Source organism: Copidosoma floridanum, unplaced genomic scaffold (assembly GCF_036245765.1).
Source record: "Copidosoma floridanum isolate Cflo_tuat_1 unplaced genomic scaffold, Cflo_Japanese_pri ptg000019l, whole genome shotgun sequence".
Lineage (NCBI taxonomy): Eukaryota > Metazoa > Arthropoda > Insecta > Hymenoptera > Encyrtidae > Copidosoma > Copidosoma floridanum.
Window position 1 is genome coordinate 2,465,777 of NW_028321896.1, and position 17,164 is coordinate 2,482,940.

General features: G+C 38.3%; 1 protein-coding gene and 1 long non-coding RNA gene across 2 annotated transcripts in view; both read right to left on the reverse strand.

Moving 5' to 3' along the window:
- The window catches only part of rols (zinc-RING finger and ankyrin repeat domain-containing protein rolling pebbles), a 79,409-nt gene extending 76,179 nt beyond the window's left edge, over positions 1–3,230 (reverse strand). Inside the window, exon 1 of the mRNA XM_089593394.1 lies at positions 3,134–3,230. Coding sequence (XP_089449520.1) covers positions 3,134–3,230 — 97 coding nt within the window. The remainder of the gene's footprint in view (positions 1–3,133) is intronic.
- An 11,098-nt stretch (positions 3,231–14,328) lies between these two features.
- LOC149374486 (uncharacterized) lies at positions 14,329–15,405 on the reverse strand. Its single transcript, XR_016293080.1, has 2 exons — positions 15,133–15,405; positions 14,329–15,051 (listed from the first exon to the last, which is right to left on the reverse strand). It is a non-coding gene; the product is annotated as an uncharacterized LOC149374486 (long non-coding RNA).
- Positions 15,406–17,164: the final 1,759 nt, after the last annotated feature.

A 17,164-nucleotide genomic window follows, 5' to 3' on the forward strand; every position in this document is an offset into this window, starting at 1 on the left:
ACCCAGCCCGGATGTGGCTACCGATCAACTTGACTCTGCAACAACACTCGCTGGACAATGGAATTCGAGAGAGCGGCAGCAAAGGAGGGCTTGCATGGGGAGGAGGCCTATATTTTATGGTTATTGAACGCATGAGGTGTACACTCGCGAATTAAGGACGGTGATTGTGGTGGACGCTCCTTCTCGAGGGAGTGTGGGTAGAGATATACTCATGTGTGTGCTAATGCCTGCAATTGCACCGATGGGACGCTTATGGGGTGTAGCACGTACGTACGTATAAGAGGTTTGAATGAATGGCACGTGCGTGCTCGAGCTCGTTCAGAGGAGCTTGGGTTGTAGGCGATGACGTCGATTTGGGGACCGATTGGTTAATGCCTTCGGTTGGACAATAAATATACTGCTTCAATTAACACGCGTTTCGCGCGCATTTTCGGTTCTTTTTTTTCTACTAAATACTTTTCAGGAGAAAAAAAATTCAATTTTTGGCTCAACACAATTGGTGTTTCAAAGATTTTAAAAAGTTTTGAGAATTATATGATTAAAAATTTCAGTCTATAGTAAATGGGTCATATGTTCAATATCAAAGTGCATCGCAGAAATATTATACACACAATATTATTACTTTACAGTATTTTTATCAAATTTGATAATCTAAAAATATTTTAAAAATGTATGTGTGTTGATCGAATAAATCGTGCGTTTCTTCAGAATTCTTATAATATACAATTTTTTTTTAATTATAGTAATCTTAATAAATTGTAATGTATGATAAAATTTTTAATTAAATGATAGCCTTTTTGTAATAATACAGTGGTTGGTAATTTTAAATAAAAATACATCCACGGAGAAAATGAATATGCTTGAAAAACCGTTTTTTTTTTTTTACATTACAAAGGAATATGTTTGCAGCGTTCTAGTGGATTAACTATCAAAGGGATTGTACAATTTTAAAAAAATTTACGGTTAATGACTTATTTTTTATTTTTTATAATTATCACTGGAATAAATTAGGTGTTTATTAACATCCAGATATCATCTACTAAATCAATGATTTTTTATTGGAATTATTTATCATTGATTGAAATTTATTTGTAAACTTCAAAAACTTCATAACCCACATGTGATATTTTTAAAACAAAGAAATGTAAGCTAAGAATAATTTTAATTTTACATGAAAAAAATGCATTCCGTTAACTTGCATGAAAATATCACACTAATTTTATTTGTTTGACAATTTGGCATGGCCTCTCAATTTCCTAATGCTCATTTTATACTAAATGATCTTGTAAAAGCCAAACGTATATTTGAAAACAAAATTTAACCTCAACCAGATTGATTTCTCCTGGACTTTAATTATTGACGTTAAAAAATCAAAAATACTATCGAAGGTTCTATCAGAGTAATAGTAAATTACAATGACGTTTAAGATTTTTCAATGCACATCTGTCAAATATATATTGTTAAGCATTTTTCCAAAATTCTGAATATTGATAATCATATTTACATTATAAAAAAGCTACAATAAGTCTTTACTATGGCATTAAACAAACGTTTAACTATTCATTCAATAATTGAACTGTTGGAATGGGGGTTTTTTTCTCTCAACGATTCGACATTAAATTACTGAATTGGCTTCTGTACTAACAAACTCATTCAGCACCAAAATAAATAATCCATAAAATAATTTCAATGAACGGTTACTTACCTTCATACGTACATATATACACTTACAAGTCACATGTTCGTACACGTAACAAATCGATGTAGTAATTACGAAGGAAACGAGCAGTGACACCAATGATTTCGAATAGATAAAATCCGCACGTTACTCTAGGAGAGTGCACTAATTTTTTTTTTTTTTTTGTTACTCTGTTAGGCTGTACACGAGATTACAAGTTTTAAAACGCTAATCGTTTCGTTTCTCATAAGCGTCAATTTCACTCGCATGCATTAACCAGTCGCTACAGAGTGCGGTATTCTCGTTATTAAAAAACGCTCTGATATTTCCATTAATTATATAAAGCCGCAGTGGCAAGCAAAAATTAATGAAGCGCCTCGAGAGCGAGGCTGCTCTCGATGTATCTCATGACGCAACGGCGTGCTATTAAAAATCAAAAACAATTGCGAGCGCGGTCGCGCGCGATAATAATATCAATGAAGTAACTAAGTATATTGTGCACATCAGGGTGGGAGCCACGGCGCCGGCGATAAAACCATTTATCGCGTGTACACCGCGCCGAGATGGCGACGTCCATACAACGACGATATGGTAAGGCTATTTTCTTGGTCTCACGACGACACCAGTGGCGTAACCATAGGGAATCGCATGAATGCTCCACAGTTGGCTGCTCGGCGTTATTGTTAGTTTTTCCTCTATCGCATATATATATATCGAGGTTTTTGGAATTTTTTCACCGATGCAAGATGCAAGATTCGAGTAAAACGTTTTGCTCCAGCCTCCGTTTGAGTAACCTGCATCTTTCAACAGCGAGCATCAATATTAACGATAGAAACCATTAATTTTATTAAAAAAGTCGAATCGGAGTCGAACTCCTATAAATTAACACTAAATTCGCCTTACAAATCTTCAAAAGCGCAACATAGTTTCAATTGCACTCATATGATTTATATTCAATTTTAGTTTATGATTTATTCTCATTTCAATAAACATATAGGTACAACTCACCTTCTCCTTAAACGTGAAGTCACGTTATCCCGCGGATCTTTGCTATACATATAATATGTGTTTATTGCCGTCCATCGAGACCCACGAGATAACCAATCAAATCGTATCAACCTGTACAGCATCGGCATGTTTTTCGCACTACTCGGGAAAAAAAAAAAAAAAAAAAAAAAAAAAAACCTCTAGATGAGCATTCGTCACAAAGATTACGAGCATCCTCATTTGCAAGTCAAACAGCAGCACTCACTTGACTCGGCTTATCTCGACATTTCGCTGCTCGTCGCTAATAGCACCCCTAAAAGTGGGTTACCGCAGTAACGGACGGTGCAGCGGCCACAGCCGAAGGCCACGATGCAAATCCGCGTTTTCTCTTTCTTCGCGGCTCTTAGATGCATACCATGTGTATATATATGCACTCAGCTTAACTAGGATGATAATCTATATGCTCACCGTTTATGTACACTTCCGCGTTGACCAGAGTCTCCTCGTCGTCTGTGTCGGGGCCCAGGGACACCGGCGTGTACACCATCGACTCCCTCGACCTCATCTCTCCGGTCCGGCTATCAGTGGGAGAAAAACAGTAAAGCCGGGTATAATCGCGCGTTCGCCATCTGCAAGCACAAAATAAAAAAATTTAAAAAAATAAAAAAAAAAAAAAGAGGAATGAAAAGTGACATTGGCAATTTGAGCGTCGTCGATTTCATTAATTCGGACGGGAGCTGAAACAAGAGGCCCCCCCCGATACTTGCGCGCTCAAACTTTCTTTTGACTCGTCTTGTGTGTATCCTCCCTGACAACCTGCGCCAGCGATGATAATAACGCGCTGACGTTTCGATGTAATTTTTTTCTTTTAATTAAACATTAAATCAAGCGACTCTGTTGATTTTACTCATTGACAGCTGGAGGGTACAGCTCGAGTCGCGGCTTGTTAAACCTCGTGTTGATCAATAACGAGGGGGAAAAAAGAGACGAGTGTCATATACGCCTCGTGAGCGAGTTTGGGCGTGTGTACAATATAACTTTCAGCTATACGCGTAATCGGCTCGTGCTCGTTGCATATTGTGCGAATAAATCGGTAAGGCGAAAATTAATTTTACATCGATTTTTTTCCCCCCTGGGCATCACTCATGCTTCAACTGTGTGTACGCAAGTACTTTGGGCAGTGTGTGGGTTTGTTATCTCCGCAAAAGTGATTAAAACGTCGTTAGTGTTCTTCGCATTCGTGTTACGTACACTACATATTTCGGTCTTGCCAGCAGATCATAATTAGATCAAAGTACGGAGCGGCGTATTAACGGAGAAAAAGCTTTTTTGATGCTATAATCGCGTTGTTACGTTGTGATGTTGTGTTACTTCACCGTCCGGCAACAAAGGTTTCATTGGTTATACCTTTAAAGATATAATCGATAACTAAATGACTAAAAAATTTACGGTGGTACATGACACGAAATTCCATGATGGGACAGTAACTCTTTGCTTGAATTTTGTAAAAAAATAAAATGGTCAAGTTCTTGCAATCGATACCTATCAGAGCAGCCCAGTGTAAAGTCCTTGCACTGTATACGAGGTCGAGGAAATTTTTCGGGAACACAGATGAAGGGATCAGAGTCAGAGGGTGACAAGTATATGCATTAGGGAACACTGCTGATTATCTGTATAGAGTCAGTGTATGAGGAGGAAATGCATTGTGGATTTTGCTTACCATGGCGAGCACATAGTGAGTGGGACATGGATCTTCGCTTTGATCTCAAGATCAGCGTAATGAGAGGTAGCTGCTGTGCTCTAGAGTTTCAGCTTTTGCTGCTGGTGTTTTTTTGACACGAGTCTTTGCGCGCTGGGTTTCTTTGATTACGAGGACTCGCGGCAGCGAGTTTGATTTATATTTTGACTGCCACGGCTGGTGCAGACCTCGTCTTGGGCGTACTGGCGTCATGATTTGTGCGTGTAGGTGCTTTCTTTAAAGGGGAGATTTTTTTTTTCTTTTTTTTTTTTTTTTTTTTTTCATCGAAAAACAAAAATGGCTATTCTGAGCGGTGACTGATGTTTTGTAAAGATTTTTTGGGATTAATAATTTTTGAATAAACATAGTAGGTATCGGGAAAATGCATTTTATTTTCATTTTGATGTAACCTTTCTACGTGTTAATCATTTGGTCTGGTAATAAACCTCAAAGTATCCTCCCAGTTTGAAACTTAGTTACAAAAACATACTTTTGTATGCCCATCATGGGATCTACTGGGGCCATTTACTGTCAGAAATTATTTTTCCACTCAAAATGGTGTTTTTATAGGGGATTGCGCTTTTTTCTCCGACAAAAATACAACATATCACCGTATATCGGTCATATACCCAAAAAACCTTTGCACTCGGAACTGGTTGAAAACAAAAACCAACCTTCAAATAGAAATAACAGCATTGAGTAAAACAATGGTACTTCCATCCTTATTTGGTTTTATTTCAGGACTCCGTAATGAAGCTGTAATTTCTTTACTTTTTACTCAAAACTGTAATTTCGTAAATTAAATATTTCCAATCCAGCCTCGACATCATTTAAATAACCTACGTCAGATTCAGTTGGTCATAGATATCGATGATAAAAATGTGTCCACGCACGGATCATCGCTCATAATTTCTCGATCATTGCCAAACACACATTTGACGTTTCATTGAATTTTGAAATTAAAACTGCATATTTTTAATACCGATACTGCACACAGACGTGATCGTTGCGAAATCGAATGAAAAATGTCACCTCACCGCCGATCGTTTTATTAAAATCGAAGTTTACGACAACTTATCGGCGGATAAAAGCCGCTCGGGCATCGAATGCAAACTACACGACATTATCGTACATGCCCCTGGTGGCGATCGAGGGGGAAGAAAAAAAAAACTTTTATCGCGACGTGCCCTACTACCGACCATCAAGCGCGCAATACACGTATACACGTATCGAACGAGCGTGTCGGTGGCGTTAAAAACGAATTGAACAGCCTCTGAAAAAGAGAAAATTAAACCGAGGCTACACCGTTGACCCGCACCTAAAGGTACACACGTATAAAGGCGCATCAAGTGAATACTTTTTACCGATACCCTCACCTTTGCCTTCGAATCGGTTGACTCGAAGGTCGAGAGCCGTCCGTTCGAAGCGAAATTCATTAAGCGAGTCTAAAATAAACCGGGCACACGCGAACACGCGCCAGTGGAGATTAGATCAACGCTCTCGGTTTGTACTTGAATTCGCGCTTCCGCGAACGGTGTCCCCTGATCTTGCCCTCTCTCGCTTTGGTGACGTTTATAACATAGAGTGCACGTGTGCGTGTAGTCCGATTGTTTTATAGAGAGCCCCCCCCCCCGTGGTAGAGCGACAAGACAGGCAAGGGGGAAAAATCGAGCAAGTCCGCGTCACGTGCTCGGATGCAAAGCGATGCGTCTCTCGCGTCTATTTCCGGCTATACTTTTCCTCTCTCTCTCTCTCTCTCTGTACCTACTTACCATCCGGCTAGACGCAAGAGCAGTTCGGCGTCTAGACGACGTTTGGATTCCCCGGAAATTTCGGGTACAGCGGTCAAGAGGAAATCCGATGTCTCTTGATTTTTCTTTTTTCTTTTTTTTACTCAAAAGGAAGAGAAAGAGACCCAAGTTGGCCGCAGAACTCTGTCTCTCGTTCAAAAGGGGATGACGATGACAGCCAAGTGTCCCGTTGATGCGATGCCGACTGGGACTTCCAAGACAGTACATCGAAAGTTCACCGTAGCCATGTAGATATTGAATCTAGTACTTATAGGTACTTGGACACCCTTGTAGGGATGGAAATTCAGTTAACGAAGGGTTGTCAACGTTTAAAAATAAAAAACCACTGTTACAAGTGAAATCGTCCACCTGATTCATCATCCGATCGATCGATTTTCCAGACGATCAGTACTCGCATGGCTTGGGTTTAAGCAGCATGGCGGACACTCGCCAAGTCAAGCTCGTCACGATCACACCCAAGTATATACTTATACACGAGGGGGAACTCGATAATTACGTCCAAGAGACAGGCGACATCAGGAGCGAGCATATAATATATACCTATAAGTACGTAGCCCTGAAATAAAAGAACCCACTCGAAAGACAAGAGGGAGTGAGTATATATATACATCGACGCTCGCGCGCATCAAAGTATAGTAGTATATATACTTATGGAGTAAAGAATAGTCGAGAGAGCGCCGGAGAATCCGTTTATTCTTAGCCATGCACGCGCGGCGAGCGGGCATTCGCCCACTTTGGAAGCCCGTGTTATCTTTACTTTGACCTTTTCTCCCCCCCCCCCGCGCGCGACTCTGTCCTCGTCATTTCCTTTGGCGTCTCTTTCCCCAAAAACTATTCTTCGCTCGCATTGTTTTCTCTTGTCTCACTTTTTTCCCCTCCGGTACGAATCGATCCTGAAGGAGGAGGCACGCCAGTGACCCGCTTCCGATGCCCGTGGGTGCACAAATTTGGAAATGGAATGTATACATTATGCTCTCGCGCGCCTGCATTTTTCGCCGCCTCGTACAGTCGTGTGACTAATAGAGTTTCACCCCTTTTTTCTCGAATCGGTGAAAAGAAGAAGCTGCATCCGAAAAAGAGACTCCGATGCGGAACAAAAGCCGAGGATTGATTTCGATTTTCGACCTTACAGTGATGGCCCGTACATGCGTCTGTATACGAGAGGAGCAGTGAAAATTAATTTACGATCGCATATACAACAGACCCGAATGACGAGGAAAAGCCGACAGACAAGTAATTATCACCCACGTGCAGGGTATACAAGAGGAATTCGAGTGCATCTGCTGCACCGTATATACTTACGGCCAAAGTTAAATAAACCGTGAGTCACATAAATTACGCGGACATGTGTACCCGAGCGTTTAATGGGCTACTGCATAAACAAGGGCGATCATGAAAGATTTTCCTTGATGGTTCATTAAAGAAAAAAGAAAAATAGAAAATCACTGCAACTGTAAGCTCGACTTGTTTTGTCACTCGCCTGGTTTCACTTGACGATTACGTGCCAGCAGTGCGAACGACAATATTTGTTTATGGGGAAAATATTGGACGTAAATGGAAGATTTGTAAAAGCCGTGAAATATAGTGGGGTAGAGAGGAGTTGTTGAAAAATGCATGTGGTTCGAATGATTTTGAATATGTCTACGAGAACAAATACATTTTTCCAACAGTTTTCTCGTAAATTATCTGCCTTGGACATCCTAGGGAGCTTTAACATCTCTTTTCTTTCTTAACTGGAATTGATAAGTAATTGGTTTGGGTGACGTTGAAAGCGATTAAAAAATAATGAAAGAGGGTGTGAGAGACAATGTGCACACTATATTTGCATTAGCAATTGAAAGTATTTGATCTTCAGTAAAAGCTGCAATAACTTGTACAAACAATGGCTCTGATTATTCAAAAATACATCCACGGCGAACGGTAAAATCGAAAAGTTGCATTACAACCCTTTGAAATGAAACACAAGTACAAATAAAACTTTCAGCTGCTCATTTCTTATCCTCATCAAATCCCATACGGAGTCCGCCGCGAACACGCGAATCCGTACTGTGCTTCCAAAATTAAAACCCGTACTTTTTTTTCATCGCAAAAAGATCGGCCTTTAAATATAATATTACACTTCTCCGACCCTAAGCCCCTTTACAGAAAAAAAAAAAAAAAAAAAAAGTACTCCTACGTGCACGAACGCGAGCGAGGCGAGCTCGAAAAAACACTCCCCCTCCTTCCTCCCCATCGAAAAAGAAGAGCCAAGACTCGCGTGCGTTCTATACATTTCTTCTGGTGCAACAGGAACAATTAACCGCGGCGCGACGTTTGGGGGTTCGCGGGGGGTCTCGTGGAAGCCGCAGCTATATAGCACACATCCGACAAGAAAGTTGAACGAACTTCTCCTCCCCGCCGCTAACACCGAGGCACTGCACGCCTTGTAAAATATATATACGCCAGCTTCTGAGTGGAAGGGGGAAGATTCCTAAATGGGGTGACTCCCCGTAATGTCTCCTCTCCCGATAGTGAAAAAAAAAAAAAAGGACACGCTTCCCTCCCCACTCCGAGCGAGGTTTTATAAACGGACTCTCGCCTCGTGGTGTCGACGGCGCACGCGTTTTTCCTCCCCTCGCCCCTGTACAGCTCGATCCTTGGCGCTTTTTTGTCACTCCGTTTTTTCGGTGCTGTGTTACGGCGAGGGGGTAAAAAACGGGGCCCCTTCTGACTTTTGACCTTTTGGCTTTTTCTTGATGCTTATTTGTAGCTTTTGAAACTATAACTGCTTTGATGGAAGTGGCATTTTTTTTTTTTTTTTTTTTTTTCCAAGGTGGTTTTTTCAACTTGGCACTTTTTTCGTCACGTGAGAGCTGGATAGGAACGAAGAGGGAAAAAATAGGGCGGGTTTCAACGGTTACGAACAAGGGGGGTGGGGCACGGTTGGTGTGTTACTTGACTCAGTTTTTTAGAAATAGACACATTGAAAAATGATGAAGCTGTAATGCGTTACGTTTATCGTGGCACAGATGTATTATGTCAAGTTCGACAAAAAAAAATGTCACATTGGGGTCATCCAAAAAAAAAAAGAAACTTTAATTTAGTATCTTAAACGCCACTCCAAAACTAGTCTTATTTCAATCGGTGTATTATGAAAATGTTATGAAATCAGGAAAACTTTTATTTATTTAAATAATCAGACACATTCATAAGTCAGAAGAATTTCTCAAAAAGTGTTTGAGTGAAAGAAATTAAAAAAAAAAAAAAAACTAAAGACAATTTTAAAATTATCCAACGAATAAATACATACTTGCAAAGTTTGATTTGCTTTAATACGGAAACTTTTTATGCATTCGTAATAAACAATAAAACAATGAAATATGTGTCAACAATCTGAACACAAACCTCAAACGTGTAAAATAAAGTTATTGTAAAATTGATTATTGAGTAACAAACGATAAAAGAAATTGTCTAAAATATTTTTCAAATGCGTACATAATGATCGCGTAAGAGTTATAATAATGCACACAGAGGTAAGAGACAATATTAACCGAAAACTTAATATTTTCCGTTGATTTTGAAAAACTTAGCAGGGATGTCTGATAACATGTATATTTTATCATCGAAGGGCAAGTCCAACATGCAATTTTGCATGGCCAAAGCTTTAAAGTATCCGTGCATTTATATAGGAATTTACTAACTAAGACTTTTAGACAAGACTTTTGCTGTGTTTTTTCTTTGCAGTATTACAAATCCAAAATTAAAAGAAATAAATTTTACTTTACTAAATACTTGTTCTACCTCGAAACAAAGCGACAATTTTTTTCGCTCTTCAATAAAAAAAAATGCAAGTATGAAAATTTTTTAACCACTTTTTTAATTGTAATTATTTCATAGGGATGGTCAAATGAATATCAGATAATTTTTCGGGCTTGTTTAAATTAAATCGATTTTCGAAAATTTGTGAATTTTAAAGGGGATTTCACGAAAAATGCAATTTTTTTAGGTAACACGTGACCAACATTTACATTTTACGATCAAGTCGTTAAAAAATAGCATTATTTCTATATGATCTATAGTATCCTAAAAAAAAAAAAAAAAAAAAAAAAAAAATGATTGCAACAACCCTATACTTTTCATTTGTTTGAAAGTCAAAGCTCACGTATCGCTTTGGAAAAGCGTCCAATTTCCACAAAGTCCCATCATAAAGTGTAAAATCACGCATGGCGCATTCGAGACTCGAAAGCTCATTGCAAGCGTCATTAAGCTCCGCATCCGTCCTTCTCTCTTCCTCCCACCGGTGCACCTATACTCCCATACACCATTCTAATAGACGTATAGATCTTCTCGTACAGTCGTGACGTTAATTCGTTCAAGAAACCATTCGCCCTCCCCAATTTTCCTTCATGTTCCTCGCGTACATGCACCCGTGAAATATACGTGTGTATCGTTAACCAAGAGCAGCATCAACCTCTTAACGTATATATATGTGTCGCCCGTATAGGCACACGTATACGCGTATATACATCAATCTATCTCTCCTCGTATAGGGATGACAAAAAAATAGGGAAGCCGGCACTAACTGATGCTCGCGACGGCGAAGCGTGCACGAGCGTGTACAATACCATGTATATATATCCGAGGAGAGTGACTCGTGGTAGTGGCGGAGAGGAGGATAAAAATAGCGCGCACCGGGATTTAAAGGTCCACCCTCCTCCCTTGCTCGGCTCGAACTTCCGCTGCTCCATGCGTGCACCGGGAAGCCTCTCGATTTCGGAGCGATTAAGGGGCCCAATTCTTTATCGGGGGGGAGGGGGGTCTATACCAACTCGCGCGGGGGAGGGGGCGTGAAAACTCGTTTATGGGTATAAGCGAAACTTTGGCGCACGTGGTGTGCACGAGGTTGTCTTTTTCACGTTAAAGAACCGAGGATTTGCCAGTGAAAGATTACGAGAGAACGCAGGATTTGGGAGGTGTCCTCGCGTGCATGGGGAGGGGTTCTGGTCTTTGGCCTTGTATCTTTTTTTTCCACCACTGAGCTTTTATTTCGGGAAATCGAGATTTTGGGTCCTTGATCATATGTATACTTATCCTATACTCAACTTATGAAACGGCTCTTTATAGTTTTTTTTTTGTTTCAAGAATACCAATGACGTCATCACGTTCGGGTTATTTTTACAAAGATCTAATTGCGTTGACTAGTTTTATGCGGCCAAACATCCTTGACACCGCAAGTGAATGGCCATCGCAGCGAAAAAATTAAAAATATAAAAAAGTTACGATTTCTAAGTCAATCGAGACGGCCACTGCAACCGATTCGTGCTCATGAACTCTGGACGCATGAAAGCTCCATAAGCTCGCCGCCTCTGGCAGAGAGACACGGAGAGTATAACCCCGGGTGAAAAGCGCCCAATAAAAGGTAAGGAAACTCGTGCTTCCCGGCTTCATTTACTTGTTCATTTTTTGTTTTTTACGCGTATAGCAAGCCAGACTACGGACGCTCGTTTTCGTTGGCCGTCCTGCCAAATGTTCCAGCTGCTCGTTTAAAGCTCGTCAGCTGCTTGCGCATAGTATACACATCATTATATACATGTGCAATCGCCTGCAAAATGACCACTCGGATGGCGTCTGCGCTCGTAATGAGCCGGCCTCACAGGGGTCCTTGCACTTTGACGGGGGGTGAAAAACTGAGGCAGCTTTTTGGAAATTAGAGTACATATGCGTTCTTTTTTTTTTTTTATTTCTTAATCCACGTGTGCAACGATTACGGTATTTCGAGGGCTCAAACCGCAGCTTTGATAACCGAAAAGCTGGATTATTACAATTGCACTCCGTGGAAAAAGTATACTTTTCCAAGAAGCCAAAGCTCATCTTGCCAACAACTTAGGCACCGTAGTCGTACTTTGCCGTTTCCGCCGCAAGAGCCGGCTCTTTTTCCTCGAGTTTAAACGCACCGGTGGCTCAACGCGTCGGAATGTCGATTAGCCCTCCGAGACAAAATATTATCAACCGAGCGGGCGACGGCGCGACGAGAGTGGATAAAAGGAACACACGCGTATATACATATGTGAACCAATGCAATTACTCACCAAGAGAGAGCTTTTAAAGCTTAAAATAACTCTTTTCACGCGATCCTTTCTTCCTCCGTACAGGGAGAAGCTGCACAATCTCTCGAGGTGACCTCCTCTGCTACTGTTTTTTTTGTTTTTGTTTTTTTTTGTTTGTAGTCTCAGAAATCACGCACCACACGATATAACTTTGTTTGTTTTGCCTACTTAGTAATTAAGTACGAGCGAGCGCAACTATATTATTATTTTACACACTACTGGAATAAGCAAAGGTAAATGCACACAATTCACCGATGAGCACACTGGAATAGACGCGAAATAAGAATGTAAAGCTATAGTAAAGTAAGAGGAACAATCGGTACAGGTGATAAAGTCCGCGGGAGCGTGTACACTTGTAGGAACGATAAGTGAGAGCCGGACACGCGGTTGCGAGCGGGAGATTCAAAGGTGGAGGCGCGACAAAGTGTTCTTAATCTCCTCGCTCGCGGTCGGGCGGCAACCGAATGGGACGTCTTCCTTGGCGTCAAGAGTGTGTAGGTACATAAATGCGTGAGCTCGACGTCGCGACGCTCGAGAGGGAGTAGGAGGGAGGTGTATATAGGTGGTGCCGCTGCATCCGCTCGTCTTCACGCCCTCCGCCCGGGGGGATACTTACTTGCGCATTTAGATCTATTTCTTTTTTTACTTCTTGAGGTGTCGGTAAGAGATGGGAGGGGGGGGGGGGCTCAGTCAGATTTTGGGTTTTTCTGTACAATGTGCGTTTATGCCTGAAGACACGTGCACTCGTGGGTGACAGTGTTCGGTTTGGGGATAATTTATGTATCGTTTAAGAGGTCATTGAGGCTTTTTGGGTGCGGTAGTGGTTAATGTGCTTGCGCGTCCCCCATTATGAAAATATACAGGAAAATCCCGTGTACCTATAGATTAGTGTACGTAATGTAAGAATTACGGCCGAGGAAGAAAAATTACTTTTATTTCCTTACATAGTAATCAAACTATGTCCATAAAGTCAGTGTGTTTTTATAATATTTGAAACGGAAATACTTATTTTTTCATCAGTTAACATAAGGTAAGTTAAAGTAATAGAAGGCAAAAAACATTACAACTTGTGTTTGTTGTTACAAATTTGCGTTTTCTTTCATTATTATTACTATTATAATTATTAGTGTGTTTGTGAAATAAAAAGGATTGATTTTTTTTTTTTTTTTAATTTACCGATTACTAACTTATTTTATTTATTTACTTATTCTTTTCAAAGTACAGATTAATCTATTCTCATGGTAATTTAGATTTTTCGCTTTCAATTACTAACATTTTCTTGTCGTACATTATCCGTATCTTCAACAGACAACAACATTTATGGCATTCAAATAAAAAGAGACTACAAAAAAAGGGGAGTACTAATAACTATATATTCAATATTTTATCGAAAATTTTTATTTTATTTATAATAATAAATAATCAAAATGTCATTTTCCAGCTGTTTAGTTGACAACGAAAACTATATCTTTGGCTTAATAGAATATTATAGTAAGTAAATCTTTTAAATATTTATATAATGAACAAATATGTATTCCTGTACAGCTAATATACTTATACCAATAGTTTAGAAAACCCATTTTTTTAAATTCAAAATTCCACTTACAAAGGGTACATCTGTATACATCACAAAAAACTACGTGAAAACAATGGTAAGACTCTTAAGTATTGGCATAAACATTCGTTAAATCTTATTTTGAAACATTGCTAAATAACATGTATAATTTAAAAACAGGATTAGTTCACGTATATGTATTGGCAATATTTTTCATGGCATCACGCCTATCTGACACCATCTGCATAAAATAATGTAGTACAGGTATCAGAAAAAAATAAGCATTCTTTATTTACAAAAAAATGTACCACAATTTGATTTTTTCCAATTAGACATGCCGGCAAACTTTCTTTTTTATTTTGAATTATTAAGCTTTTTTTTTAAGTTTCTATAAAAGGCTTGTTTTTGAAAAGGAAGGTAGTTTTTTTTATAATAAATCAAATAACGCTACTCTTTTGTCGATACATCGAGTGTTAATATAATAATTTTTATATACTTTATTGTCAGAGTCAAGGTTTATTGTTTGTGCATATTTTTAAAACATGTAAATAGGTTAACGTATTTTAACTGAAGGGATGGTGTTAAGATAGCCGTATAAAAACCCGAAAAATAATGTTAGTAATGGGAAAAAAGGTTACATTAAAAACGAACCATCGTCATCGTCACTCCCATTGCAATACCAATTCGTTTTTCAATTTTCCAGTATTTAACCTTCATCGGGAAAAACGAAAACTTTCTGTCCACTCTATACTTGTACGAAATAAAATGAAAATCATCCCAAAAACTCAAGTTGTTACATCAGGTATCGAAATTGTATAACCGGCATATAAATGAGGTTGGAAGGGAGGCGGGCACTGGAAAAAACATTATTATGGAAAAGAGGACAAGGATTCGCCCAGTCGAGCTAATTTTCTTTCATAAGATTTAACATTGGACGGGGGGTGTATGTAATGAGGGAAGCACCAAACTTTTACGCAGCGTCATAAGCACAAGTTTGATTCTGGTGTACATGTTGAAAAAGTAATTGATGACTTTGGCAGGCGATTCAACGCCGTGTCGTTGCTCAAAAATGGTGCATGTCCGCGAAATTCTGTTTGTCTTTGAAAACTGGACCCCAGGCGCCGTATTTACCGCCTACGACTTTGCTGGTGTGTTGCTTCGAAGCGCCAGGTGTTGCTATCTTGTCCTTTTCTTTCCTGCGGAAATGAAAGAAAGTGCATTAGACTCATTGAACGTTGTGATGGAAAAATTCAATAGTTATTTGTTTATTTATTTACTGTGCAGTCTGGAAGGTTGTTCCTTTGTTTGAGAGAGATGCTATTTTTTCTTGGACCATCTTGATTCAATTTTTTTTTTTTTTTTTTTTTTTTTTTTTTTAGATATCTGTCAAAACTGAAGGATTTCTTTGGTGTGATTCGATTCAAGGAACGATCCTCGCAACGATGACGATGGTTCGAAAGCGGCCTTGATTTGTGGTTGAACTAGGTACTTCGTAAGTTCAACGTTATTGTAACTGCGAGGGCTGCAATCGCAGTTGTCACCGAGTTTTTTCCAAACTGAAAATATTATAAAAGTATAATGTAGGATTTTAAAAAAAATATTTTTTGCGTATGTATTTCATTGAAATAGAAATTTATCTTGTTAATAAATTTTTTTTCTTAATCTTATTTTAGTTAATTGTTCAGGACGCGAATAAAGAAACATTTAACTAAATACAATAATTCATGTAAAAATAAATAAAATGTAACGTAAATATTTTTTTTTTGAAAAGTTATTACAAGTCCGAATTTAGTATCCCATAAAATATATGAAAAAAAAAAAAAAAAAAAAAAAAATATTAAAAGACTTTAAAACATGCAGTCGTTCTTTTTTTATTCTTAATAAATAAAATTAGAATAAATTTTTACTTTGACAAAAATTATTTGCATCATAAAACTTGACGATTTTGACGTGACTTAGAAATTACTGAAATAGTTCAATAAATAAAAAGTGAAAGGTAAAGAGTCATTATAACTTACTCTATGGAACACGATGCAGGTAGCCGAGTACTAATAGCTCTAAGCGATTTCCAGCGTTACCACGACGGCTTCCTTTACGTGTCTTCAGATTCTTCGCTAACCTGTAGTCAAAAAAGTTATATTTGTTTTTAGTAAATATTCCTAATGATTGGTCAAAGAGCTGATCAAAAGTGGTTTTTATTTCAATGTATCAAAACCAACTTCGTTTTCCTTGTAGAAGCTGAAAAAATCAACTCGAGGTTGTTCTGACGTAATGAAAATACATATTTTATAATGCCGAAGCAGGTATATTAGTTTGCTTATTTACAAACCAAAAGATCCTGTCTCTTGTAGATTACTTAATTTTTTTCTGGTATACATTAATGTGACAAAAGCTAGAAATTACACATTCTTGAACGAGATGACGCAAAAAATGCAAATTTTTTTCCATCAATAAAATGCAACCAATTTTGTTTAGTGTTCAACTAGGAATTATATTATTTATTTGATTCCGCGAAAAATTTAATTAAGCAATAGTCTAGCTTTACAAATTTTTTTCTATTGTAAAGAATTGAAATTTTTCACTCAAAACTAATAAATGTTGTACAATGTCGTAAAATACGAAGCTGTCATATACAAAGTAATTGTTATATAAATTTCAATAATTATTTGCTACGTTTGAATATTATTAAAAAACATCTGCAACACAAAACATAATTATTTTTTAATAATACGAATACTGATAAACTTAAAGATACGTACACGCAAAAGTAATAGAAAATAAATAATAATAATAATAATAATAATAATAATAACACTCGACTGATAAGCTTACTTAAACTAACAACCTAATCACGTAATAAACTAATAAATTGTAATCTTCTGAGTCAAAAGTAAAAAATCCGATTTCACAAATAAAAAATGAATTTTGAATGATTACCTGATATTTGCGAGAAACGTCGGAAAGTTTCCTTGACAGTCTAAAACCTTGCACTTCATGGACACATAAGTGATGTCAACAATAGTTTTACAAAAAACTGCCGAAACGTTTTCACTTGTTCAACTAAAAATGAAACCAATTAACACTTTGAAGTAACAAAATTTTGTTATAAATGTTTGCGAAACTCTTAATTGTTCGAATTGAAAAATTTTGAATTTAAGAAACTACTCGTTAAGGTCTTGAACAAAAGACTGGGAGCTCTTCCAGTGATGCTGATGCTTTTACGTTCGATCTCTCGCGAAAGATCCCCCCCACCTATTCCAATTCACCTTGTACCGTGCCTTTCGTATCGAGCCGCAAAGGTAGGGAATA